Source organism: Rhinolophus sinicus, chromosome 17, assembly GCF_057876585.1.
Source record: "Rhinolophus sinicus isolate RSI-liver-muscle chromosome 17, RSI-T2T, whole genome shotgun sequence".
NCBI lineage: Eukaryota > Metazoa > Chordata > Mammalia > Chiroptera > Rhinolophidae > Rhinolophus > Rhinolophus sinicus.
Genome location: NC_142517.1, coordinates 196,336,090 through 196,363,876, shown reverse-complemented (window position 1 = coordinate 196,363,876; position 27,787 = coordinate 196,336,090). Strand labels below are relative to the sequence as shown.

General features: G+C 52.6%; 1 protein-coding gene across 29 annotated transcripts in view; it reads left to right on the top strand.

The window, feature by feature from the left end:
* TNS1 (tensin 1) overlaps positions 1-26,936 on the top strand; it is a 222,684-nt gene extending 195,748 nt beyond the window's left edge. For all 29 annotated transcript variants that reach the window (XM_019717741.3, XM_074312991.2, XM_074312995.2 and 26 more), the window contains 11 exons: positions 6,318-6,516; positions 9,506-10,644; positions 13,436-13,522; positions 14,229-14,360; positions 14,745-14,837; positions 15,525-15,602; positions 17,421-17,492; positions 17,746-17,914; positions 18,621-18,689; positions 19,117-19,149; positions 22,153-26,936. In XM_019717741.3, the coding sequence (XP_019573300.2) occupies positions 6,318-6,516; positions 9,506-10,644; positions 13,436-13,522; positions 14,229-14,360; positions 14,745-14,837; positions 15,525-15,602; positions 17,421-17,492; positions 17,746-17,914; positions 18,621-18,689; positions 19,117-19,149; positions 22,153-22,297 (2,216 nt within the window). In that variant the 3' untranslated portion in view covers positions 22,298-26,936. The remainder of the gene's footprint in view (positions 1-6,317; positions 6,517-9,505; positions 10,645-13,435; positions 13,523-14,228; positions 14,361-14,744; positions 14,838-15,524; positions 15,603-17,420; positions 17,493-17,745; positions 17,915-18,620; positions 18,690-19,116; positions 19,150-22,152) is intronic.
* The last annotated feature ends 851 nt before the right edge of the window (positions 26,937-27,787 follow it).

The window sequence follows — 27,787 nt, the reverse complement described above, 5'->3', positions numbered from 1 at the left end:
TGTCTTAAAGCTATGAATTGACCTCTTGAAGCCCTTGCCTGGTTTCTTATCAGCCCAGGTGGTAGAAGTCTGTCTTTCTGGGATCTCAGATGCCTTCGGGGATTTCAGAAAAGCTATGGACCTACCCCTATGCATCTGGACACCATGCAAATAATTTTGACAGTTTGAAGGAGTTAGCAGGTCTGTGTCTCAGCTTATGAACTCCACATTGTACACCATGAAGCAGAGGGGCTATGTCATCTGGTTGAAAGCCTTTAACTTATTAGGAACAGAATTCAAATGATGACTCAGCATCAGGTAAAAAGAAGGGGTGCTGGCATGTGTGGCTTGCATGTGGTTTGGTGGCATCTGGGTAAAGTTCAAGCCATGTCCACCAGAAGGGCTTGGATGAGATGAGTGCCGAAGCACCTTCTCGCTCTGACGTGTTAGATGTTCTGACTTGTCACCTGGGCCCTAATTCCATGTTGCCTGGTTTCTTTAAAGACTCCATCCATCTGGTTTTCTTAAGCCCACTTCCCGCTTTTCTTTACACGTACCACCTTGATTTTCTAACCCCAAGGCGGGCATAGGCTCTGCCCCTCTGAATGTGCCATCCTCCGGGTAAGATGGCTAGAACTTCCATAAGGCTTTGCCCACTTCTAGCCAGAGTTCGGGCAACCACATAATGCTGCCTGGGAGTTGCAAACAAGGTGCCCCCAGCAACCGATTCCAGCACAGGGTGAGCTGCCGTGTGCTCCTGGCTGCTGGTTTCCAACAGGCACAGGAGTCTAGGAGAAGCTGGGGCTGGAGCCAGCTTTTGTGTGTTTCCGATGCCCACCCACTCTCCTTGTGGTTGCTGACGTCAACAGACTGGTGGGACCTCAAAGCCTTTCCACTAGGAAGGTCTGAGCTAGATTATCTCACAGGCTGGCAGGCTCTGGCTGTTACGTTTCCCACTTTGGGGTGACACTTCAGAGGAGTGAGTATCTGTTATCTGCAGAACTGAGCTGAGACCTGCCCATTGCGCTCATGAGTGACAGCCTGCAAGGCCCCGAGGCCCCCGACTTGCCTACATCTGCCCTGGAGACCCAGAGTTAGGAGGGGAAGGTTCAGGGATCAGCTCTGCCACACCCATCATTTTCACAGCTGTGGAGCTGGGGTTTTGTTGTGGGGTAAGGGTGGGGACATCTGCCCAAGGTCACAGTTAGGAGACAGCAGGGCCAAAACTGGACTTACTGGTCTCCTGTCTCCCAGTCACGTGGCCGTTTCAAAGCCCTCCTCCTGTGTCCGGGCACTGTGCCCTGGGATTCTAGCGTGGGGGTTAGGAATTGCTGTCCTGGCCTGGGGAGTGTGGCCGGTGAGGGGAAGGCAGTGGGGCTGTGGGCAGCCAGCTCCCATTTTTCCTGACTCATGCACCACCTACCCAGACAGACTAAAGCACGCATTCTTTGCTGACCGTCTGAAGCTCTGCGTGCCTTCCCTGCTAACGCTTTGATGGGAAATTCAGAAAAAGATGTCTGTGAGGAAAAATGGTCAGAGACAGAACTACTCAGTGAGGGGAAAAAGAGACCTTAGGGGAGTCTGCTCTGCTCAAGGCGCCGTGCTAAGTACTTTATATTCATTCTGTCATTTATTGATTCATGCAGTCAATAAATATTTTGTGTGCCTACTGTGTGCCAGGCACTGTGCCAGCCTCTGGGGATATAATGAGATGCGGTCCCGTGATTCCTAATCTCACGGAGCATGTGTGTGAACAGGAGCCAGAATTCAATGGTTGTTCAGAAGCACATAACTATTGAGCTAAGTGTTCTGAAGGGAAAGGATGCAGTTTTATGAGACCTGATGGCTGAAGCAGTGAGAGGTGAGGGTGCGTGACATTAATGTGGTGAAACTGGGAGGAGAGGAGAGGCTTCCATGTCGAGGACAAGGGCATGTGCAAAGGTCCTGGGATGGCAGCCAACAGCATGTTTTCTCTAGGAACTGCAAAGTCAGTGAGGCTGAGAACAAAGGGGAGCTGGAGGCTGGACCGAGGGAACTCAAGTGGGCATGTGGTACAGAGTGAGAGGTTCAGCAGGCAGGGGTGGGACCATGCGGGGTCACCGACGCGACGCATTGTCTTGCTTAACAGTCACAGAAGCACTGAGAAGAAGATGGTAGGAGCCCCATGTCGCCGATGAGGAGAGGACGTTTAGGGATGTTAAATGACGTGTCAGGGGCATGGCTGAGAGCCGACGTTGGGTCAGCATGTGCAGGCCGCCCCTTTGCAGTGACTGCACTGGTTATGGGGACTGGGACCCTTCTTCGAGAAGGAGCAGAAGAAAGCCTGTGGCAGTGCATAGGGGGGTCAACATACGAATATCTTCCCAGTGGTGACACAGGGAAAGAAATGACTGAAACTTCTTGCCCAGAGGAACAGGAACAGGGGACATTCAGGTTAGGTTCTGTTTGTCCGACGATTAGATGGGACTGATTTGGCATAAAGGAAGATACGGGAGTAGAAATGCCACTCCCCGGAGATTCTTCCTGCTCTGAGATCCTTGGTGATGGGTGTGTTAAAGCACCTGTGTTAGAGCAGTGCTGTGTGGTGCAGATTTATTGAGCACCCACTATGTGCCCTGTCTTGTGCTAATAACGACACATGAGATAGTCTAGTGAGGACAGAGACACCAACAGACATTTCAGCATAAGGTAGAGAGAGTGTTGAGTGTGTTAGGAACAGGGTGCAATGGGAGCTCAGAGGAGAGGGGCATGTGGCCTGATCTACAAGGTCTGAAATTCTTAACTTTTGAGTTCCTGGTCTGGGGGTCTCTTTACTTCCTACCTCTCCCCTCATGTTTTCATTTACTTGGAGTGGGCGGCCCCTTCTCTCCAGGCAAAGAGCCTCTTCTGGGAGGCAGAAAATGCACTTCAGGGTGTGGATGAAAAGCTGACAGTGCCCTGGTGGGGCCAGCTCACTTTTGGGCCTCCAGCTGCTCTCATCCACCAACAGCCACTTGGAATGGGTTTCGGCTCCTGGAATGTTCTACATGAAGTACCCTCCCCGGCCCCACCTCTCCTGCCCTTCCCAACCTCATGGCCTCTGGGTGCAGCTGCTCCAGGATTGGAGGACAGGAGAAAAACAGCAGGAGACGGGTGGAGAGAGGCAGGAGCAGGCTCGGCTGGGGCCTAGGCCAGCAACAGTGGGGCTGCTTATAAATAACTAGTTGGAATGAGCAAGAAAGAATAAAAGGAACTTTCCCATCCCTATCACTTGATCCTGTCTGGGCAGGTGGGTATTCTTATTCCCATTTTATAGATGAGGAAACTGAGTCTCAGAAATATTCAGCAGCCTATCCCTGGTTACTCTTCCAGTAAGTGAAAGAAGGGGAGCCCACGAGTTGTATGTTGTTCTGAAGCGGTGAGGAGAGGAAAGAGGAAAGGAATAGACAGGAAAAGGAGTCATTTTCCATATGGAAATCTGAATCTGAAAACTTGGGAAAACGGATTTTTTTGGCCCAAAAGGTTGGTTTTGAACACATCTGGAGATGGACTCAGAAAATCAAGTAATTTGCCAAAGGGCCCTCCTGCTCTGGGTTTGTGAGGAGCGGAGATTGAGTGAAGGGGCTTCACTTATCTCTGCCTGGATCAGGAGGATCGGGTGGATGGGGGAAGAGCTCAGACTTCAGGGGTCATCCATGTAGAGTTTAGCTTGAACTTTTGCTGTCAACAGGAACTCCAGGGAATGAGTAAAAATGAGTGTGTGTCTCTTACGTCTTAGTTAATGATACACCTCTGTCTGGGTGGGCAGGAGAGTAAACGTCATGTATCTGCTAGTTTGTGGGACAGACACATATCGAGGGCCTACTAAGTGCCAGGCACTGCGCTAGATGCCTAAATACAGATTAGTAAGGAGCTGAGGTGCCCAGTGGGTGGAGGGATCCCACTGCCATCTCTGGGTGGAAGATGGGGTCCCAAGAGGAGTTTTCAGAGAGAGAGTGACCCTGGGTGCTGAGGGATAGATGGGGAGTGTGGGCTCTGGCCTTGGGTCTCCATTACCATTTCTGTGGGTGTGAGGCCCTACCTGATGGTCCCTTCTGCTAAACTGGGTTACCTCAGGGCATGAAGCCAACCTCCCAAGGCTAAAGACACACTGAAACTATTAGTACCCAGATTTTCAGCTGGCCATATATGCAGCGGGCCAGAGAGCAGGCTCTGGGCCAGACCACCTGGGTTCCAGGACCGACTCCATCACTTGCTACTGTGTGACTGAGGCAAGATACTTACATTCTCCAATGTAATGTAGTCCTACTGTCCTCATATAATTATTTACTATTTCTGTCATTAATAGCCCGTGGAGCTGGCTCTTGTCTGGCTTCTGGCCTGGGGTTCCTCCTGGTAGCAGTCAGCTCTGGGTGCCCCTGTGAGGCTGTGGCCCCTTTCTAGGCCACTCAGAGCCAGCATTGAGAATCAGGAGACTAGTCTCTATCACCGCTGATGGGCTGTGTGTTCTGGGGCAAATCACTCCCCTTCTCTGGGCAGCGGAGATGGGTTAGGTCAGGGGTCAGCAAACTTGGTCAAATCTGGCCCACCACCTATTTGTTGCAAAGAGTTTTATTGCAACACAGACATGCTCATTTGTTTACATGCTGTTGTCTATAGCTGCTTTCACACTACAACCGCAGAATTGAGTAGTTATGACAGAGGCTGTGTGGCCCACCAAGCCTAATATATTTCCTATCAGCTCCTTTACAAGAAAGCGTGCCTGCCCCAGGTCAGAGGATGTCCGTAGTAGCTCCTGCCTCCAACACCCTCAGGCACACACGGTGTAGTCAGTGCCTTTGGAATGGAAGTGGCCTGGGGCTTCTGGGAGGTGGCTGGGAGGCCTGGGCTGGCTGAGGGAGCTTTTGAGGAGGCCTTGTTGGCCTCTGCCTGTGTGGACTCCAGCTTTGGGTGCTGAAGTGGCTGGTGCTACGTCACCCTGTACCCCATACCTGGAATGTATTACCCTGAGCTATTCCTTTGCAGACACTTTGCCCCACCCCCATCCATTGTTCCCGCTATTGGTTGGAGGGAACTCTGTGTGGAAACTGAAACACAGACTGGCAGCCTCTGGCTGGAATTGTACACAGACCTCTCTCTCCCTAGCCCCGCACCCCCCAGACCTCTCTAAAGGGCCCAATTCTGAAGGACCATCCTCTCCCTGTGTCCATAGTTCTCTGGGCCTGGGTACAGGACGTCAGGTTGTGAGGCCACTTCAGAAACCACGCCTGAGAGGCTGTGCCCCATGGCACCCTGCTGATTAGGAGCCTTCCGAAGGAAGGAAGGTTTTCTTTGAGCTGAGGGGAGGGGGCCCAGCACAGTCCTGGCCAACAAAGGCTCTGCACTGATTCTTCAGCTCTTCAGTTTCTCAGGCTTGTTTCAGCAGATGCCCTAATTACAGGCAGAGTGTGGGTCTGTACTCAGTTATGTCACTCCCGAGGGAGATAGGACCGGTGCCAGGTCTGGAGGTGGCAGGAACGTCATCCATCTCTCATCGTGTCCCTGGAGAAGCCCAGGGCGCCCTGCTGCCTCTCCCTGTTCAATATCGAGTTAGTGTTTTGGGCCGGCCTCAGTGCGGGAGTTGGACAAGCACTGGCTGGGAGTCAGGAGGTCTGGCCGGGCTGCCTGTCATTTCAGTCTCTGGGCCTCAGTGTCCTCATCTGTAAGATGGCCTTTCTGGCACCTGTCCCCCACCCCCTTCCTCTTAGGATATTCTGAACACGAAGTGGGGATAATGGCGTCAGTCTCGGGAGGAATGCTAAGTGTGTCAGGCAAGGGGGGTGGGTGTGTCTTGGCATGAAGGGGCTGGGCGTGACTCACCAGCACAGGGCTGCTTCTGGATCCTGGGTGTGCGGTAGAGCCGATGTGAACCCAGGTACTGTCTTGAGAAAGGCGCAGGCCGGCTGGGTTCCTATACAGCCCAGACTCCAGTGGTGCCTGGGACACCTAGAAGGGCTTGAGGGGCTGGGTGGCAAAGTCTTCAAAGAAACAAAGCAGGTAAAGGGGATGCCAGCTATGGATAAGCACCCTAGCTCTGGGAGGGAAGATTCTGTGATGTCCGCGTTCACAGGCAGAGCTGGGGTTCTTTTCTGGGAAGCTTCTCTGAGTAAGGCCATGGGTCAAGGTTCTGTGGGGGCTCCCACAGCATCTCCAAGATGCTGGGAAGAGGGGTGGGCATGGGTAAGCAGGCGCCCCAGGAGAAATGTGCTTTGTGTGCTTGGCTGGCCTTTTGGGACTCTGGAGAGGTGGGTTCCCTGGTAGGTTGGATGAAGTCCAAACTGTACCCCATCAATCAGTCGCTGTCTCCTTGCCCCTTCCAGAGCCCCGGAGCTATGTCGAGTCGGTGGTGCGGACAGCAGTGGCTGGGCCCCGTGCTCAGGACCCTGAGCCCAAGAACTTTAGCACCCCAGCTGCCCAGGCCTACGGCCCTGAGATACCCCTGAGGAATGGGACCCTGGGGGGCTCTTTTGTCTCCCCCAGCCCCCTCTCTACCAGCAGCCCCATCCTCAGTGCTGACAGGTAAGTGGGGAGGAGCAGCAGAGGGGCAGGGGGTGAGAATCCAGGCCTGGGTCAGTGAGGCCTCTTGGATCTGCCCAGGGTGTGGATGGGCAGAAATAACATCCAGATTGCTGTCCCTGGAAAACTAGCTCACCAGGGCACCTGGAAAGAGTACCCCTCAGTGCCAAATCCCACGGGAGCACAAGGATGCATGAGCCGTAATCCCCAGGCCCAATTCAATTCCAACATCCAGAACTGTGCTGGAAGGACTGGGGGGTACGAAGGTGGTGAATCAGGTGTAGTGCCTCCCACCAAGTTTAAAATCTAACGGCAATAATCGCTATGTAGTGAGTGCTTTTTATGCATCAGGCACTTTGCTAAAGGCTTCATATGGTTATTTTATTTAATCCTTGCAGCAGTTCTCTGAGGTAAGTACTATTATTATTCCCACTTTTCAGAAGAGAAAACTGAGGCACAGAGAGGCAAAGTAGCTTGCTAACGGTCCTGCAACTAAACAGTAGCAGAAATAGGATTCAGATGGAAGGCGTCTGATTCAGAGCCCACGTCTCTGTCCTGTCCCCCAGACCTGGGTTAAGGTGCTCATCACAGGATGAGTCAGATGTGCCCAAAGCAGATGCATAAGTAAAGTGCTCAGGGCTCAGAGCAAGGGGTCAAGATTTCTGCCTCGAGGTTCTGGGAAGATTCTTGGGGGCTGGAGGTCTTTGTGGTGAGGCCAGAGGAAGAGCAGGGTGTTGAAAGGTGAGGCAGGGGGGAAATGGCATTCTTGAAGGACAGCAGCGCCGGGACAGAGGGCTGGGGGTGTGGATGTGTTTGGGGGTGTGCTGCTGAGGGCTCCCAGCAGCAGGTGAGGAGTATCGCTGAGGGCTGTGAGGCAGGAGGTCTTGTTGGATGTGTGGCTGACATTCTGAGTGGGTCAGACAGAGAGGAAAGCCCAGAACTGGGCAGGGAAGGGCTCTAAAGAGGAAGGCCTTCATGTTTGGGTTGCACTGAGAAGATCTTTGGTTAGAGGGTGGGCTTAATGACAGTGAGAGGGGACGAGGACATAGGACAGGGAGGTTGAGATCAGCCCAGGCCTGGGAAGAAGACCGGGCGAGCCTGCCCCAGCCGGAACTCGCCCCCAGGAGGAGAGACTCTGTTGCTGACCACCCCCTCCCATGTCCACTCCCTCTCTAGCCTGGGACCCTAGGGGTCTGGAAACACCCCAGCCACCTCTTCGTGTTTGCATAGGCCCGGGCTGGGCTGGGTTTGCTGTGCGCCATACACTGGCCCGTTCAGTGCAGCTCCTCCCAGGTCAGGGCGGTGGCTGGATGAGCACAGGCAGTTATTGTCCGGATTCTAAGAATTCTGAAACCTCAAGCCGAGCATGTGCCCCTAGGGCACCTTGCCGCCTCCCCAGCCTCCTGACTGGCAGACGGCTCCATTTCTCAGGAGATCTGCCTCTGGGAAGAGGCTACAATCTTCTTCTAAAGGAAGGGGAATCTCCTTCACCTACCCAGCCACCGTTGCTGGTGCTCAGGGAGCCCTGACGTTAGGAACTTTCCACTGTTTCTCACTCACATTCTTCCTGCTGTAGTGTTGGCTCTTTTCAGGACTCAGGAAGCTAGCATTTCTCCTCTGGGATTAATCTTTCAGAAGTCCATTTCAGGGTCCCCCACCCACCCTGACCCGCTCAGCCTGACACGTATTCCCATTCCTCAGAGACCAGGTTATTCTTACCAGGAAGTGGCTGTTCTGCTCTGGCCCCTTCTGGGATGTGAGGTAGACTTTGTCCTGACCTGGCCCCTGACTTCTCCCTCTCCTTGGCTCTTGCCCACCACTTCCCCCACCCACCCTGCCCCCGCCCACTTCACATTAGCCAACCCAGCCCATCAGGGGGCTGGCCAGCCTTGAGACTCCTTCCAGTCTGCAGCTCCAGGCTTTGGCCCATCGTCTTATATGAGGACCCCCCCACCCCCACCCCACCCAGTGGCTCTTGGTGCAGAGCCTGCCACCTCCCTGCAGCTGCTGCTTATGTGAGGTCTCTGCCAATCTTTGTCTCTCCTACCATGTCATCGAGGGATAGAAGTTTGTCTGGAAAGAATCAAGAGTCATCTAACTCAGCCCCCTCATTTTTTACATGGGAAAACTTGAACAGCAGAACCAGGTTTGCCAACTCACAGGTCGTTGTGTTGTTCTTCCCTATGGACTTATGCTTCAGAGGAGAACCTTTGATTGTGGCTATTCCCCCAGGTACAGTCCCCTCTGAACTGAATTTTATCAGTCTTAGATTTGGAAGAGACCTCTGAGTTCATCTAATCTAACCTCCCAGTAGATATTCCCTCCACAACATTCAGGTCACGAGGTTAGTTAGCCCCTGTTTAAATGCTCCTGGTGATGGGAGTCTCATTACCATGCAAAGCAGCTTGCTCCATTAGTGGCCAGATCCCATGGCTGGAAAGTATACCTTATACTGAGCTGAAATCTCCTTCCATGAGACTTACTTTTCTTTGCTTTTTGGAGCTACCCAGGAATGAAAGCTGAATTCTGACACTCTCAACATTTAAAGATAATGATGGCACACCTGGGGAAACTGAGTTAGGGTGGGGACAGGATCCAGGTGGTTTGATCTCTCTCCAGTGTTCAGTTTCTGTGATACTGGAGGTGACAAGAGACAGCCACCTTCAGTTTCGCTAGAAGAGAGCTCCTTGCTCTGACTTGTGGTTTAGGAGCCAGCCTAGTGCAGTAGGGCTTTGGAATCAGACACAGCTGGGTTGAAACCCTGGTCTTTTATGAGCTGTGTGGTCCTGAGATTATTGCTTAACGTCTCTAGCCTCGTTTCCTTTTCTGATGATTCCACAGGGTGATGTGAAAACCCTGGTATTCCTGTGCGTGTGAAGGGAGCTCTTATTGTTGTTATTAGTGGTGGGAGGGAGGTCTGAGTACTCACCGAAAGCCTATCCTTCATTAAATGCCATTTGCTGACATCTCAATCTGCCCTTTCTTTCTCCAGCACTTCAATGGGGAGTTTCCCATCAGGAGAGAGCAGTGACCAGGGCCCCCGGACACCCACCCAGCCTTTGCTAGATTCTGGCTTCCGCTCTGGCAGTCTGGGCCAGCCCAGCCCTTCGGCTCAGAGAAGCTACCAGAGTTCTCCTCTCCCAACCGTGGGCAGCAGCTACAGCAGCCCTGACTACTCGCTTCAGCAGTTCAGCTCCCCCGAAAGTCAGGCTCGGTCTCAGTTCCCTGTGGCCGGTGTCCACATGGTACCAGGGAGCCCTCAGGCACGCCACAGGACAGTGGGCACCAACACTCCCCCGAGTCCTGGCTTTGGTGGCCGAGCTGTCAACCCCGGCATGGCTGCCCCTGGCAGCCCCAGTTTGAGCCACCGCCAGGCGATGGGCCCACCAGGAACTGGTTTGCATGGTAACGCGGTCTCCAGCCCCCAGAGCAGTGCAGCGACCACTCCGGGAAGCCCCAGCCTGGGCCGACACCCTGGGGCCCACCAACCCTCAGGCCTCCATACCAGTGTGGCCACCACTCCAGGAAGCCCCAGCCGGGGCCAGCACCCTGGGGCCCACCAGGCCTCAGGTCTCCATGGCAATGTAGTCACCACTCCAGGGAGCCCCAGCCTGGGCCGTCACCCTGGAGCCCCCCAGGGCAACTTGGCCTCTAGTCTCCATGGCAACACAATAGCCAGCCCTGGAAGCCCCAGCCTGGGCCGTCACCTGGGAGGGTCTGGATCTGTGGTTCCTGGCAGCCCCAGCTTGGACCGGCACGTGGCCTATGGCGGCTACTCCACCCCTGAGGACCGGAGACCCACGCTGTCCCGGCAGAGCAGTGCCTCCGGCTACCAGGCTCCCTCCACGCCCTCCTTCCCTGTGTCTCCTGCCTACTACCCCGGCCTGAGCAGCCCCACCACCTCTCCGTCGCCGGATTCAGCAGCCTTCCGGCAAGGGAGCCCAACGCCGGCCTTGCCGGAGAAACGGAGGATGTCCATGGGAGACCGAGCAGGCAGCCTCCCCAACTATGCCACTGTCAACGGGAAGGTGTCCTCCTCGCCTGTCGCCAGCGGCATGTCCAGTCCCAGTGGGGGCAGCACCGTGTCCTTCTCTCATACTCTGCCCGACTTCTCGAAGTACTCCATGCCAGGTGGGCTCTCCTTCCACCTCCGTGTCCCCTCCTAACAGATTATATCTGCCCGTTAGGCCGTCTGGCCCACTCTCATCCTCTGGCAGATCACCGTGGGCCTCAGTTGCCTTATCTGTATAATGGGAGTTGGAAGCATCTTGAAGTAAATGTGCTATGGTTGTGGTGGCTCTGGGGGCAGGGATGAGGATGTGAACGCTGCTCACAGCGGCTGCTGCTGCTGAAACTAATACCAATAGCATTCCTGTTACAAGTATCATCACCTTCATAGCCGCTACCACGTGTTGAGCACAGGCTGTGTGCCAGGCTCTGAGATAAATACTATGCCATTCTTCACAGCCGCGCCCTCTGTAACTGAGGCTTGGAGGGCTCAGTCATTTGTCTAGATTCATAAATGGCAGAGCCAGTCTGCCAATCCAGGCCCACACTACCCAAAACTACTGCTCTTAAAGCCTTATTGGAGTTTTGTCATGTTGCCTGTCTTGAGGGTTGTGGTGCTTTAGCATAACCTCGACACTCTGCTTTCCAAACCTGGACCTCAATACCTCTGGCCAGTCCTTTTGTTCCCACCTTTTGATCCCCATGTGCACATATCACTAATAGTCGATCTGGCAGCAGGGGATAAGGCCAAGGGTTGGGCATTTCACTGGAGTCTAGTTTCTACCGACCTCGCTTCATTTGAAGCCCATGCAGGTTGCACACTGAATTTTTCACTCATCACCAGAACTGGGTCTCTTTGCTTCCACTTAGAGGGCTCATTATCCAAACACAAGGGTCAAGGCCTCAGCCGATCTGCAGCTTCTCAGCTAACCTGGAACCTGCCTGTGTGCAGAGAGGCCTTTGGGTCCTGGAGGCATTCGAAGAAGATTGAGAATGTTTCAGGCAGCCTGGTTTGGACCCCAGCTGCCCAGATTCTCAGTGTGTCACTCCCAGGTCCTATCCTGAGCCTGCCAAGCCAGGACACCTACAGTGACCTTGCATGCCCTTGCTTCCTGCTGCCCACCAGAGACATCTGGTTCCCAGCCTCTTTCCTTGGAGGATGCAAAACTTCTAGTAGTTGGGACATTTCCTGTTTCCCACCATCTCCCCCGCTTAAAATAGCCATTGGAATCAACACAGGAAGGCACATGGGGCTGCAGCCGCCTCTGACAGCTCATTAGACAGGCCCAGCACCAGCGGGGGCCTGGGGCTTCAGAGCAGAAAGAGGCAGCTTGCAACAGTTGCACAGTCCAGCTGCCTAGCCCAGTGGCCCTCCTCAGCATACAGCTGCCAGGAAAGGGAGCTGACCGACCCCCTCACTGTCCTCCAGGGACAGATCCCAGAAGCCTAGCAGGGTATAAGTGACAAGTTGAAATTGACTAAGCGCTGGACGTACAACCCAACCCCTGTCTGGTCTGTGCTCTGAGCTTTACAGCGGCGCTAGCTCAGGCTTCCTCTGCTCCTGCCTCTCTCTCAAGTAAAGTGAGGAAACATGTGGAATTGGAATGTTCCTTTCATCCTTTTCGCCCATCCCCCCTTTTGTTTTATTTGTTGCCAAAAGATAAAGGAAGAGGTTGGAGAGCGAGGGCCATGTGTCCTAAAACCTAGCCAGGTGGACGTGGTGTCGTCGGCACCGAACTGGCTCCTGCATCTTCTTACCTGGGAAGGTCTTACAACAGCCTTTCTACTATCATCTGTGTGACTTGTGTGGGTCACTCCCCTTCTCTGAACCTCCCTTTCCTCATTTGTAAAGTGAAACGGTTGGGCTCCTTCTAAGTACCTAATGTCCTGTGAAGTCATGTCTGGTCTGCAAAGGGTCTGGGATGGGGGGCATCTTCCAGAAAGTGGGGTATGTGACACACAGTAGACGGCTTCTAAATTCTAGGCCAACCTTTCCCCTGTTTGTCCCAGGGCAGGATGATTCTTTTTTTTTTTTTTTTTTTCCCTATAGGATGCAGAACACGAGCTTTCCACGAAGGGAATGGGGAGAGGATTGGGGGGGAAGTGGATGGAAATGCATCTTTCTGCCCTTGTCTTCAAGGTTGTCATGATAAAGTTGGGAAATTGAGTCTGTGGAGAAAGGGTCTAGAGGTGGGGTGTCCTAGCCTGTGGGGGAGAAGCTGCAAGACGGGTTTAGTCTGAATCTTCTAGAGAAAGGGGAAGTTGGGATGGGTAGGGCTTTCATTGCCTCGGTGAGAATGCCGTACCAGGCTCTTCAACAGGAGAGCAGCTCCGTGACCCACGATGGTTGGCAGGAGACAAGGGAAGGATGAGAAAGCTGCCCAAGGTCCCTGCTGGCAATACTCTGATAATGTTTGAGGAGACTAACTGTATGTTAGTTTCCTAGGACAGCATAACGAAGTACCACAAACTTGGTGGCTTAAGACAATAGAAGTTATTCTCTCACAGTAGTGGAAGCCAGAAGTCTAAAATCAAGGTGGTGGCAGCGTTGGCTCCTCTGGGAGGCTTGGAGGGAGAATCTATTCCAGGCCTTTCTCCTAGCTTCTCGTGGTTTCTGGAAACCCTTGGTGTCCCTTGGCTTGGAGACGCATCTCTCCAGTCTCTGCCTCCATGTTCACATGGCTCTCTCCTCTTGTGTCTCTATGTCTCTTTTTCTCCTCTTATAAGGACACCAGTCATGTTGGATTGGGGCCCACTCTAATCCAGCATGACCTCATCTTACCTTGATTACATCTGCTAAGACCCTACTTCCAAATAAGGTCACAATCACAGGTAACGGGGTAGGACTCCAGCATATCTTTTGGGGGGGACACGATTCAACCCATAACACTTTCTTTTTTTTCTCCTTCTGTAGACAACAGCCCTGAGACCCGGGCTAAAGTAAAATTTGTCCAGGACACTTCCAAGTATTGGTACAAGCCTGAGATCTCCAGAGAGCAGGGTGAGTGCTGGGGGGCACTGGGGTTCATCTGAGGTTACAGCTGGCTGCTGCCCACTGGGTCTTTCCTGAGCAAGGAACTTAAACGGACTCCTTCCTCTTTGTAGTAGTAGGTGGTGGTCAAAGACGGGGCTGGGACCAAGGTCAGACAGGAAGAACAAGCCCTGTGGTGAAGTGTGGGGAGCAGAAGCAGTGGTTGTAGACGCTTCTTTGAAGGATCCTTAAAAGCAGCAAAGTCTTTGTTTTCTGGGCAAACTAAAAGCCCACGCAACATAATAAGAAACCTTAGCTTTCTATCTGCATGATGTGGGAGATTTTTGCACATTTAACAGAAAAAACAGTTGGGGTTATGGGGATAAAGATGGGGGCTGCCTCAGGTCCCCAAGGAAAGTCTGTGTGGATGTAGGACAGGGCATGGGTGACTGTGACCCACAGTTAAATCCAGGCTGCTTTTATGCAGCAATGGCAGAGTTGAGGGGTTGCAATAGAGACTACCTGGCTTGTAAAGCCTGAAATATTTACACCTGGCCATTTACAGAAAACATTTGCCAACTCTCGTATAGGAGGACCCTTTGGAGTTTTTGAATTCTAAGTTTAAAAGGTCTCCTCTCATCCAGCAAAGAGTGAGGTTTGAGAAGCCTTAAGTAAAGACTAAAGTAAAGACAGAGCCGTCAATTTCCTCTTCTCCCCTCATCTCCTCCCAATTCAGCCATCGCGCTCTTGAAGGACCAGGAGCCAGGGGCCTTCATCATCCGTGACAGTCACTCCTTCCGAGGAGCCTACGGGCTGGCCATGAAGGTGTCTTCTCCACCTCCAACAATCATGCAGCAGAATAAAAAAGGTGACACTGTCTGCTCGGTGATGTGTACGGTCCCTGAAAACCCTGAGGTTCTGGAAGGACCTGGGGGCGAGGCAGGTCTCTAATTCTCATGGGAGCTGGTCCCTGCTAAATTAGACACTTCAGCAGAGCCAGGCTTTAGCTTGGTAATGGTTGGGGTCAGAGAATAAGGACGCCGGGTTGTTGGGACTCTGTGATTGTTTCCTTGAGGGGTATGAATGGAGTGGTGGTCTCTCCATTCCAGGGTTCTGGCCATATTATCTCTACGACCCTTTCTCTCATTATCTCCCCCTCCCGCTCACTGGCCAAGTTACAAAGCAGTGTTGGGAAGCAGTGGGAGGACGCCACGAAAAGTGACCAACGCTCATTTCTTTCTCTTCATCCCAGGGGACATGACCCATGAGCTGGTGAGACATTTCCTGATAGAGACCGGCCCCAGAGGAGTCAAGCTCAAGGGCTGCCCTAATGAACCAAACTTTGGTGAGCTCTCCCTCCACTTCTGTGTGCAGTCTGCCTGTGCCGTCTCAGGCCTGTCCCCGGTTTCCTTGCCACAGCTTCTGCCAGTCCCCCCTGGTCGTAGATGCAGCAGAAAAAATGAACAGGGGCTTCCCTTCCTCTGTGCTGTGGCTCCTTCACTCTGCCAAATTCCTTTTTATAGTTGTCCTACGCAACTGAGACTTGTTATAATTTAAACAACTATAACAACAGTTGCGTTTATTGACCACTTATTATGTGAGGGTCACTGTCTAGTTCCCTTATATCACTTCTGCTCCCATGACAGTCCTGCACGGTAGGTCCCATCGTCCCATTTTACACATGAGGAACCTGAGGTTTACAGGAGAGTTAGACTAGCCCAAGCTAACAAGCGACCAAGCTGGGATTTGATTCCTTGATTCTTTGAGTCTTCTGCTGCGCCATCCTGAGAGGGGCGCTGGCAGCTGGAGGGACTTAAGGGAGATGCTGGGAGTAACTTTTTATACAGTAAAGTTGTTAGGGAACCTTATGACTCCTAGAAGGAGTGGATTTTCAGCTTTGTTGGTGGGATGAGGGTGAGTAATAAAGAAGCTGAAGACTGTGGCGAGCGGTGTGGGGGTGGGCGGGCTTCCTGGGTGCCCTTGGTCTGCTGCCAGTAATGCTGCCTCTGACGTGCTCTCTCCCGCCCTGCAGGGTCTCTGTCTGCCCTGGTCTACCAGCACTCCATCACGCCATTGGCTCTGCCCTGTAAGCTGGTCATTCCAAACCGAGGTAGGAACCCGACACCCCTTGCTTTCCAAGCGCACCCTTGAGCTGGCCTCCTGCGTGTCTCAGCCCTGCCAGCCGCTCCAGAGCACTGGCCAGGGTTGGAGGACACGGGTTATTTTGCCAATCTGGGGAAACTCAAAACGACTCCCCCTCCCTTTTTTTCTATTAAAAAAAGAAGGAAAAGTTTATTAAAAGCTTAACTCCGGGAACATACATAATCGACTTGCCAGATCGTTCTGGGAAATTCTCTGGAGGCTTAAAGACATTCAGACTGAATCCTCAGAATAAGCCTCGTCTTGGAAGAGGCGCTGGACGTTGGAGACGGTCTTGGGGAGGACCAGTGTCTGGATGGGATGGGCATCCGTGGGCAGGGCCGAGGGGAGGAAGAGAGGAAGGCAGATTTAGGTCATGGGGGTGGGGGCCTCCCGACTGGGAGGCTTGTCTGAATGGAGAGAACAGAACACACTCAAGGGATCTCTTAGAGGTGAGGTGGCTGGGCTCTGCATGGCATGGGAAGCAGAGGGGAGGGTAAGATGTCCCTGTAGTTTCTAGTGCGCGTGGCTGAGATGGTGTTCCCTGACTGAGGGGATGCTGAGCTGATGGGGAAGAGCAGACCCCCTTTTGATTATGGGAAATAAGAATGGAACACAAGCGCCTCAGGACTAGAGGGTGAGAATTTGAATGAGACACGGGCTAGTGAAGGAGCTTTCAGCTTCTCTCAGAGGGGTGTCCCAGCCTTGGAGGATGCCAGATGGGCCCCCGGAACGCTTCACGGCCCAGGCTTCTATTCCCTAGCCCGCAAGGAGACAGGGCCCACCGGAAGGGACTATGCTTGGCTCTGAACTTGAGGTTCAGGCACTGGGAGCTGAGGTGCCTTCTGCCTACCCTCTCTGTTCAAAAGTAGGCTATGCAGAAGTGCCTCTGAGACTTTCTTCCAAGTCTTTCTTAGAGCCCCTGGGGCTCACACAGAAAAACTCCAATATTATTTGACAATTTCCATGTATCCAATTCAATTCACTGAATTATTAATGATAATTGACCACCCTTAGGACCTTAAAAGTTCAAATACAACTTAAATAGCGTTATTATGTGCAAATTTTAGACACTAATTATAGTTCTGTGGACTGTATCAAAGCAACTCAGCAATTACTGTTTGATATTTACATTCTATAAACCAGTGGTTCTCAGAGTCTATTCCCTAGACCAGCCGCATCAGCGCCCCTGGGAACTTGTTAAGAATGCAAATATTCTCGAGTCCCAGTAACTAGAGACTGGGTTGGGGGTGCAGCAATCCATGTTTTAACAAGCCTGCCCACTGAAGACAGAGAAACACTGGTGTAAGCAATACTCAGTTCTTATTAATATTGAAATTGCGGTCATGCTGCATTCGCGGTTGCGTCCATGAGGGCATTTATTGGTGTTCACAGACACATCAGTGCAAAACAAGAACAACACCAGTTGCCACTTGAAGACTTCCTTGTTGCCAAGTGCTGGGCTCACACTGTACATGGACCATCTCAAAAACCCAGTGAAATGGCTTCTATCGTCATCATCTCTGTTTTATAGATCCTTGGCACTTGCTGGGCTGAGGGTCTGAACCCAGCTCTGTTGGACTCCAGCGCTCTCACCCAGTGTGCTGAATACTTAGAGCAATTAGTGAACATTCCAACAGGACTCACACGTGCCAACTGCCAGGGCCTGATATGAAAAGCATATCCATTGCACAAAGTATTTGCAGAGCTCGCCTTAGGCCCAGCCAGACTTGTGCTTCTTTCCAGCTCTAGAGTTTTAATTACCAACTGAATTAAATTTTTGTCTCAGACCCTACAGATCAATCAAAAGATAGCTCGGGACCTGCCAACTCCACCACTGATTTGCTGAAGCAAGGGGCAGGTGAGTCGCCCCTGCACACCACACCCCCACCCAGGCCTTTCTTCCTGTCTGCCCTGTCCCCTCCTGCAGGGCGGTGGGCATCTCTCCCAGACCCACATGTCTCTGGGTGGGCCTACCACATTTCTGTGTGCAAATGCCTTAGCCTGAGGCTGGCCTGAAATTCATCTGCTGCCTTCTCCCTGAAGAGGGGACCTCGGGATCGTCCCCACCCACTCCAGCCTCCATGACGCCTCTTTGGGTGGGTTTCTTCCAGCCTGCAACGTTCTCTTCGTCAACTCTGTGGACATGGAGTCACTCACTGGGCCACAGGCCATCTCCAAAGCCACTTCTGAGACACTGGCTGCTGACCCCACACCAGCTGCCACCATTGTTCACTTCAAAGTTTCTGCCCAGGGAATTACACTGACTGACAACCAGAGAAAGTAAGCCTCTCTACCTGCTTCTGTATTGGGCTCTCCTCCTGTGACTCATCTATCCTGTCACTTACACACCCACTTACCAATTGATTCATCCCTTGCACGCATCTATCTACCCATCCATCTCCAATTCATCCTCCATCAACACATCCATCCATCCATCCATCCATCCATCCATCCGTCCATCCATCCATCCACTTGCTCACCCAATCACCGGTTGATCCATCCTTCCCTACATCCATTCATTCATCCCTCATTTATCCTCCCACACCCATTTATCCCTTTTCCCATTCATGTCTCCATCCATCTACCCATCAACCCATTTTCCATTTTTCTGCAAATAAGCCTGCATTAGGTATACAGCTGCAAATGCACCTGATAAAAGTACCTGCTTTCTAGAGCAGAGCTCCTGCTCTTATGCTCTCTCTAACATGTTCCCCCAGCCTGCTTCCCTCCTCCTCCAGAGTCCCCCTGTTTCTCATTCCTCAACATCAATTTCTTCCTTCTTTTCCTAATGTCCCGCGTTAGAGAGATGTTTCTATGACACATCTGTCTGCCCCTGTGCATTGCTTATGTCCCCAAGGTGAGCAACCCAGGCTGTCTTGCTCATGACAGAGAGGCTGTGTTGATCTGTGACAGCCATAGATGGTGGGAAGGGGGCCTGACCTGTCATTTTATTACTCATTCTGGTTATTTGATGTCTGTGCCACAGGCTCTTCTTCAGACGACACTACCCCCTCAGCACTGTCACGTTCTGCGACCTGGATCCACAGGAGAGGAAGTAAGTCTCTTGTAGACACCTTCCATCCAGCCAGCTCTAGAACACTGACGTCGGTGTGTGTGCATGAGTGTATGTGTGTGTGTGTGTGTGTGTGTGTGTGTGTGTGTGTGTATTTTTGGTTCAACTTGCCTGTGTCTGTGTGAGTGTGAATAATTGTGTTGGGTATCTTTTTGAGTTTTTCCCACAACAAATTTGGAGACCCTCCCAGGGGCTCAACTGCTCCCTTCCACCCACTCTGCTGTGTCTCACCTGAAATCTGTTTCTCTTCTCCATACTGGGGAAGGCGCCTTGGGAGGCATGCCGCAGTGTTCTCATTATGTGAACATCCCCCTCCCCGGAATGGGGCTCCTCTGCCTTTCCCCAGCATGGAGCTGGGCTCTGGGGAACAGGTGTAGTGGTTCACACTGTGCCCTCTTTCTCTCCACAGGTGGACAAAAACAGAGGGAGGTGCCCCTGCGAAGTAAGTGTGTCTTCTCCGCCCACCCCAGCTGGCTGTGCTCCTTGGGGTGGGGGTTATCGGGGACCAAGGGGGAGGCAAAGGGCAGCTTTGGATAAAAGCTTGAGTGGGCAGCCAGGTCTTTTGTCTTCTGCCTCTAACCTAACGGCCAGCCTCCAGTTTTGTCACCATCCCGCTGCCAGGACCAGAACAGCAGGGATATGAGGAAGTGGACAGAAAGCTGTTTTATTGGAGGCAATGGCAGTGGGACAGGGGGTGTGTAAATGATCTCTTCTGCCCCGATCCTGGCTTCCTTGATTCCTGTTCTTGCTCTTTCGGTGGGCTTCTGTGAATACTGTGGCTGGGTTACACCTCCTCATCAGAACATGGGAGCCCAGGTCTGAATTCTGAGGATGGCCGGGGACCTTTTGGTTGATGCTTCCATCCATTCAGCATTTCCTAAGTTCCTCTTGGAACTCAGCCCTGGGAGGATTCAGACCGACCAGGAGGCTGGCTCTGCCCCCGGGAGGCCTGACATTGGCACAGCGGATAGGAGACACGTATAAACAGCACCAACATGTTGCAGTAGTTTTCAAGCTGTGTTCCAAGGAGCCCTAGGACCCTCAGGTTGCAAGTGGGATCTTAAGAGGGGAGGAAAAGCCCTGTTACGATGTGCAGTTATAGATCAGTATAAATTGGGGCTTTTCTCAGTATCATGAAACCAAAACAAACTAGAGGAATAACTTGGCTCCTGAGGCTGACATAGGCCACTATGGCCTGTAACTCCACATTTTACTCTGTCAGGCTCATCCGAACAGGCTCATTTTTCTCACTGGTTGACTTTATAATGTGCAAGTGTTGTGCCGTTGAATCGATACACTTATAGCTATAAGTACTGCTGTCATGTTTATATATTCGAACTACTAAAGATTGCTTTAGAAAAAGAAAATTTCACTGTTAAAAAAACCAAACTCTCTGCTGTATGAGACGTGCCAATGGGGTACAGCTCATGGCTGTGGGTGTCACAAAGGGGAGCACATCTAGGTGGGGAGAGATTTGGGAAAGTTTGGGGAAAGAACTTATATTTAAACATGGGTATTAACAGACGCACAATTTGAACAGGTAGAAATGGGTGTGGGGGTAGGTGAGAGACTATTTCCAGGGAATGGGGAGGCATGGCCACCAAAGTGCAAGCTCCCTGAGGGCAGGACTGTGTCTGTTGCATGGGTGGGGCTGGTAAATATTTGTTGAATGAAGAAATGAGAGGCTGAGGCAGAGAGGAGGAGAGTAAGGGAAGCACAGTGAGGCCGCCTTGGTCAAGAATGAATGGGGCTGACCAGTCGCTAGCATGATTGATAGACAGTGGAGTGGCCAGAGGGGTCATGTAGGATGAAGGTGACCTCACCTGGCCTGAGGTCACATGAAGAGCCCAGCTCAAAGGTGGACCCAGGTGTCCAGCCATCTCAAAGTTGCCTCGCACTTGCCTCAGCCTTCTCCTGTCCCCGTGTCCCTGCCACCAACCAGGAGACCAGAGCTTTGTGTTTGAAGAAGCTCCTGCTAAGTCATCATGGGCCCTATGAGGGGAAAAGGGTCAGGGACAGAAGTGGGCTGGTCCCAGGCCTGAAAATCATTCTCCTCATTCAGGAGTGGGCTTTGTGCTGAGCTTCCTGAGGAGGCCCAGGAGAGCTCAGCCTAGGGCTGGGACTAGGGAGAGGCACAGGAGATGCCCCAGGCCCCAAATTTAGGGCGGTTCTAACTCATGTTCTTGCAAGTACTTCCTCCCTGCCCTTGGGGGCTGAAGTTTCTTGCTTGGATCTACTTCCCTAAGCAGAGAAAGGACTGGGCTATTGTTGAACTGGCCCTGGAAGGCTTGGAGCTGAAATAAACATCAGGGAGGGAGGTGGGTGGTGTTTAGGCCACGAGGTTGGCAGACTCTCCATCCTGGCAGAGCTGGGCAGCCAGGGTTGGCATGCCATCATGCCGGCAGCTCAGAGCCACTCCCTCACTGTGGCCTTAGCACCCTCCACTGCTCCAAGGAGCCCAGCAAGCCTGGAAAGGGGGTTCTGGGGTTGGTCCACAGTCAGGCTTCCCCATTACTTGGGCCGACCATTACCCTAGACCTCTGGCTCAATTGTCCCAAGACCCTGAAACAGCTGTAGGAAGCCCAGTGTGTGTGTGTGTGTGTGTGTGTGTGTGTGTGTGTGTGTACACATGCGTGTGAAAGCTGGACCCAACTTTGCTAATTTTAGCTGTTGTGGTCCAGTCCTAGGGAGAGGGGTTTCCATCGGAATCTCCAGCTGTCCTGATTTCCCCATCTCGCTCTAATTAGCAACGTACTGGCTGGGAGGGGACCCGAGCTTACATTCTGTTCTCTGCTCTCATATTTTTAACTCTGTTTTGCACAGAGTGAATGCCAGCTCACTGTAGTCTTGGTGCAGGGAGTGGGGATTGGGGGAACAGGTGTGGAGTCCCATCCCCCTCCCATTCTTTGGAGCCCAAGAGAAATGTGTGTATGTAATGGTGGGGGTGGTGACCCCTTGTCCTCTTGTCTCCCTGACCTTCTCCCGGTGTCTGAGGTGGTTGAGCCCTTTGACAGGGAGACAGCATTTTATTCATTTGCTTATGTGTTGTGTGTAAGAACAGTTGGGCAGGGGTGGGACTGAGACAGACTGAGAGAAGCTTGGCTAGGAATGTCCCCATTTTATTTTTAGTCTCATTCCCACCTCTCACTGTCCAGTCTTGTCATTGGCCTACAGCTCTTCCTCTCCCCTCCTGAAACCGCCCCTCCCCCCCAAAGGGGAATTTTTGCCTACCCTGAAACAAGTGACCCTGTCATCTCTAGGACTTGAGTGGAAGAGACACAGGATTCTCCCTTCTAGTCCACCTCCAATCCCCATGCTTAGGGAGATGTGGAGAGACGGAGAGAGGGTGGCCTCAAGATAAGCTTGCTCACCTGGACAGTTCTCCAGGGCCTGGGGTCCCTCCTGCCCTCCTCTCACCCCTCTCACCTCTCTCCTGCCCCTGCAGGCTCTTCGGCTTCGTGGCCCGGAAGCAGGGCAGCACCACGGACAACGCCTGCCACCTCTTCGCTGAGCTTGATCCCAACCAGCCTGCCTCTGCCATTGTCAACTTTGTCTCCAAGGTCATGCTGAGTGCCGGCCAGAAGAGATGAACCCACCCCTTGCCCAGGGCCAGGGCAGGGGGGATGGGGTTTGTGGGGAGGGACCCATGAATCCTGACCACCTTTGAATCCAGAAGGAGGACTTTGGGCCAATTGTGGAGAAGGAGAGAAGAAAGTGCAACATGGGGAGAGGGAAGTGAATTGCAGAGGGGAGGGGGAGAGAGGGAGAGAAAGAAAGGAAAAGAAAGAGGAGGAGAACTTGGATTCCTTTGGGTAGATGGATACTGTGCAACCCCCAAAGCCTCCAAAACCAACCATGTCCACTTAGGCTCCCCCTCACCCTCCCAGAGAATGGAGTTCCTCAAAGGAGGCAGAACTGACCTCCTTGGGGATCCATATTTTGGGGGGAAATGGAAAGCTCTGTCTCCCTAGCCCAACTGCTTTGCAAGGAGAAACCAAGTTGAGAGAATCTTTTTCTGGCCATCTCTAGGGTGAATTGCCAAACCAAAAAGAGCCAGCATGGGACATCAAGTGGCAGAACTTTTGCTTTTAAATATATCTCAGACCCGAGGCACCTACTCTGCCCCGATGTATAGTTGGTGTGGGTGTGTATGTGAGGTGTGTATCCTCGGTGATCTGCATTTGCCTCTCAGCTAGAATTATAAACAGGTGTCCTTGACTGTGTCCCATGTGTTTGCACACACATGCATACTGTCCAAAGAAGGTTAGAGGTGGGGTGACACAGCAGCAGGAAGGGGACACCAGCCTCTTCCCCAGAAACATCCAGGAATATGGGTAACAGACTCTGTCTTGGTCTCTGCACCTGCGCTCCAGCGGCCCTAGGTGCCGCCAGCCCCTTCTCCTCGACAAAGACCCCAGCGAGCGTGGGGTGGGCCACCCTGCAGCATCACCTCTGTTCTGCCTCCACTAGGAGGCGGGGACATTTATTTAAGGAGATGGAAAAATGGGTATCCATCACCTTGGGGAAGATGTCTGTCAGCAGTGGTGGCTGCTGAGCTCCAGGCATCTTCCCCAAGGTGTGTGGCCCAGCCACGAGGTAGGCAGGTCACTCCTGCGAGCTCCCAACCCTTAGCCCATTCTTGGGTTTTGCACCAAGACTAGCCTTATCTCAGACTTGCTTATCTGCATGATGTCTTTTTGGGTGCTGGGGATTGAGCCTTTGTGCTCTGCCCTGCCCTGTTCTGTCCTGCGGGGTCCCCATGGTGGGCTCATCCTGGGGAACCTGCACAGCGAGGCCCAGGGGAGATACCTGTAGTCCTTCCGCTCCCCTTTGCAAGTGTTGTGGGGTCTGACTTTTGCTGGGCTGTCCAGGGTGGCTTAGCAAAGCTGTGGGGGCTGCTACCTGTACATCACATGGCCTGCCTACAACACCAAAGCCTTGCTCTTCCTCCTTCTGCCTTGGTTTCCCCAGCAGAGCCAAGCTGCCTGTGAGCAGAGGGCAGAAGGCACACATTCAGGCCAAAGGGCTGAGAGTCCATTTGGGCAATTGGGAAACCCCGACCTCCACCCAAGGACTCTAAGCTGGAATGGAAAATTCACTAGGACTCCATTCTTGAGGGGCTACTTATGCCTCTGGGGGTCCCCTAGAGAGAGGTGTTGTACTGATATATAAATATATATAATATATATGTGAGACATACTGACAGAATCTGTAAGCTAATAAAATATAAGAAAAGGTTAAAAAAAGAATAGGTAAATTGACAAGAAGTATTTATTGTTTTCCCATATTGCTTTATTGCCTCCCTGGGCATAAACCAATTCCCATCCCTCTTGATATGTAGAAGTGAAGGCTGAAATGTAGAGGCCTTTATTCTTGGAGCAATCAGGGGTCTCCTTGCCCTGATGTTGGCCTTGGCCATGGCCTTCCCTAGATTCTGTCTGGGGCTCAGCGGGAGGGGCGCACATGTTCCATCCCCTTTGGTCCTCTTATTTTCTGGCAAGCCCAGGGCTCAGCCATCAGCTCTCATGAGAAGGAAGCTGCCCACTCAGCCCGGCTCCCGCGAGCCAGTGGGGGACATGGGTGAGTGTGGCAGATGTGGGTAATGTGTACGTCTTTTGTATTTTCTCTCCTCCAAGAAGCTGTATCTGTGTGGACATTCTGTTTCAGGGAGTTGGAAAGGAGAATGTCTAAAGAAGCAGGGAGCAGTGCCCTGCTTCCCAAAGAATGAAACCTTGTGCTTGGTGACCAAGGTTCCTCCAAAGTGCTCTTCCTTCTGAGGTATTTAAGCCACAGCCCTGGATTTCCCTTTCCACCGTCCCCATTTACCCCAACTCTCTTCCCCGATAGGAGCTGTTCCACTCCCTGTCTTTGTAAATATCCTAATCTCCCACTGGACAGCCCAGGGACTCTCTCTCAGTCTGGATGTTCTGTCCACACTGGAGGCCGGGTAGAGTGTCAGACCATTCGGCAGACCCAGGCCCAGGGTCAGCCTTCTCACGTGCTTTCCCACTGCCCACCACAGCCCACCTCCCAAGCATGGCCAGCCCACCCCACGCAGGCCTGAGCTGTGTGACCCTGTGAGTGGGACCTACGAGGTGCTGGGAAGCTGATCAACTCACTCGCTGGAGTCACTCTGAAAGGAGTCAGTTTCCTAGAGGTGGACCTTTCCAAAAGAATGATGGTGGAGGGCACCCCAGTCTCTACAGTAGCCCCCCCTTTGGGTCAGATACTGGTTAGGAAGACACTGTAGCTCTCCTGTGTCTCACGGGTTACGCCTGTGCACCCACGTGCGCGCTCTCTCTCTCTCTCACACACACATACACACACACACACACACACACCACAGCACTGCAGTATATTCTTGCCAAAGATTTCTTTTAAAAGAAAGCACTTTTAATAATTATTGTTATTAATGTGTAAATGTTTGTCCTTTTCTCTCCTCCCCTTCCCTGGACATTTTTGCTGTTTATTGTTGAATCTGTTTGTTAGCGGGAGAGTGCTGTCTGGTCTTGAAAATAGGCTGGGGAGTCGGGGAGGGAAAGGGTCTGGGAGAAGTTGGCAAGAAAGAGCGGGAGAGGCATGGTCAGCGTGTGACACAGCGAAGCAGCCCCAGGCAAGCTCAGGCCCCCGCTGCAGGCTCAGCCTGCCCCTCGCCGTCCAGCCAGGACTCGGAGGCAGGTCCTCTGACTCCGCCGGGAGAGACGCCCAGTGAGGTCCATGTGGCTGTTCCCAGGTGGAACCAGAGGGGAGGAGTGGGCCTGGGCATGATGGAGAGGTGACCCTGCAGGGGAAATAGGGAGGAAGTGAGCTGTTCGATCAGCCTCCAGGGTGACTGGGATGCTGTGATCATGGTGTCCTGGCCCCCTTACCTGGCTCCCTTACCTGGCCAGGTGTTTGAAGGACAGACATATCGGGGCCTAGGTTTGGGGCCTTTTGACCCTGGTCCTCATTGGAGCCTCTCTTGCATCAGCTCCGAAAGCTTGTGGACTGCCAGGATACCTTCTCCCCTGGGTTTTCAGGATTCCCGGGGTGCGTCAGAGACTGGCGGCGGTGTGACCGTTCAGCCAGTCGACTGGACAAGTGTGAGCCTTCCGTAAAGGGGTTCCCAGGACAGATGTGAATTGGGCATTCTTCTGTCCCACTCTGGTGGGCATGAATAGAGACTGGGCAGGCTCGTCATGCCGTACAGGGAGTATGGAACACACCTATGCTCCGACGGTCACCACCACCCTGCCTCCTGGGCCTTCTCCCCTTCTTTGGCTTTTCCCAGCTTCAGGACCTGGGGAGATCAAGTGGGCCAATGTCCTGTCTAAAGGCTGCTCTGGCCCCTACATTTCCCCACAGTCGGGATCCTTGGAGAGGTCAGAGACAGCACCCAGGAGCACCCTTCATCCAGGGCCAGGCCCCAGAAACCTGAGACTGGAGTCCCTAGCCAGTGGTAGCACAGGACGTGTGTGTGCACGGGCAAGTGTGGGTGTATGTATGTGTGTAGTTTGCTCGTGTCTCTAGGGAACTTAGGGGTTGGGTTGCAGTAGGTGGACAATAGGACGTCAAGTTCAGTATCACCCAGCAGTGAAAGGAATCAGAAGGCGACGTCTGTAGGGCACCGACTAGTGGAATCTCACCATTGGTGATGGAAGGATTAACCACAAGTGCGGGGGGCTCCTCTGTCCTCAGATGTCCGAAATGTTGGAGGGTCTTTGTTTATTTCCTACACTGGTCTCTAACCAGCAGCAAGATAATTCTAGAGGGATGTCCCAAGTTTGTTTTTGAATCAGTGTTAAGCAGTTTGAGACTCTCCTGAGTCCATGTTTGGTGTGTGTGTGTGTGTGTGTGTGTGTGTGTGTGTGTGTGTGTGGAGCGCATGTGTGTGTGCGTGCTCTGTTTCCCCATTTCTCTCCTCCCTCTGACATGTCGTTCAAAACAAATGTAAGAAATTTCTTACCACTCCCCACCCCCACCCCTGCCTCCCAGGCCCTTTGCAGGAAAAACAGAATAACCCAGTGTTCGCCCCATTCCTTGGCTGTGTATTTATATAGATGGAAATATACTTTCTATTTTGTATCCTCGTGCCTATAACCTCTGCCACCTTGTATAAACCCTGATGTATGCTACTCCTCCTGGATATGAATGTATTGTACACTGATGCCGTCCTGCCCCTGTACAGCTGCTTTGTTTCTTGGTGATCCATTGTATGGCTTTATAAATGATAAAGTGAAAGAAAAAGTTGTGCTGTTATCTAACTGTGCTGTTTGGAAAGGGGTCTGCCAGGTCTCTGGTGGGCAAAGAGGCTCCAGATATGTGGCTGCAGGGTTGCCTCTGCTGGATGGTCATCCCAGATCCTCCCAGTGGCTTACCCCCCCCCTCCCCTTCCGGGTCTTGGTTCTGATTACTGTGAGTTTTCATCTGGACTGTTTCTGCTAGAATAGAAACTCAGCTCAAATTGGCTTATGGGAAAAAAGGAACTTACTGGCACTTTATTAATAAGGCACACATGACCAAGAAGTCCAGGCACAGCTGGCCTCGGGGCCTCAAGTGGTCGATTCAGGAACTTGTCTCCATCACTTGGTTTTGCGATGGCTTATTCTCAGGCAAGGTCTGTGTCAGTGATGGCACCACCGGATGCTCCAGGCTTTCATCCTGAAGTGTGGCAGCCCCGGTAGAAAGAGGGGTCTTTTCTCTCAGCATTTTCAACAGAAACTTGGGACGAAGGCTCATTGACTCTGACAGACCCTGCTTGGGTCACGTGACCAACTCAGAACCAGCCACTCTCTCTGGATGTGGGTCCCATTCTGAACCACGGAGACTGAGAATGGGGCAGTGATTAGTCCCTGGAGGGGTGAGGTTTTATCCAGAGCAAAGGGGAATAGAGGCTGCCAGGCAAAATCTCTGGATGCCCATCTGCAGGCACGTGTGCAGCCCACCTGTCCCCAGGCCCAGGGCTCCTGGGTGAATTCTTTGCAATTGACAAAGTTTAGGGTGGCACCTCTTGAGGCATGCTTGGCACAGTGCAGGGTGCCCTGGGAGATCTAACATACATGACACGGCTCCAATTCCCCATCAAGCTTGCAGTGCCACTG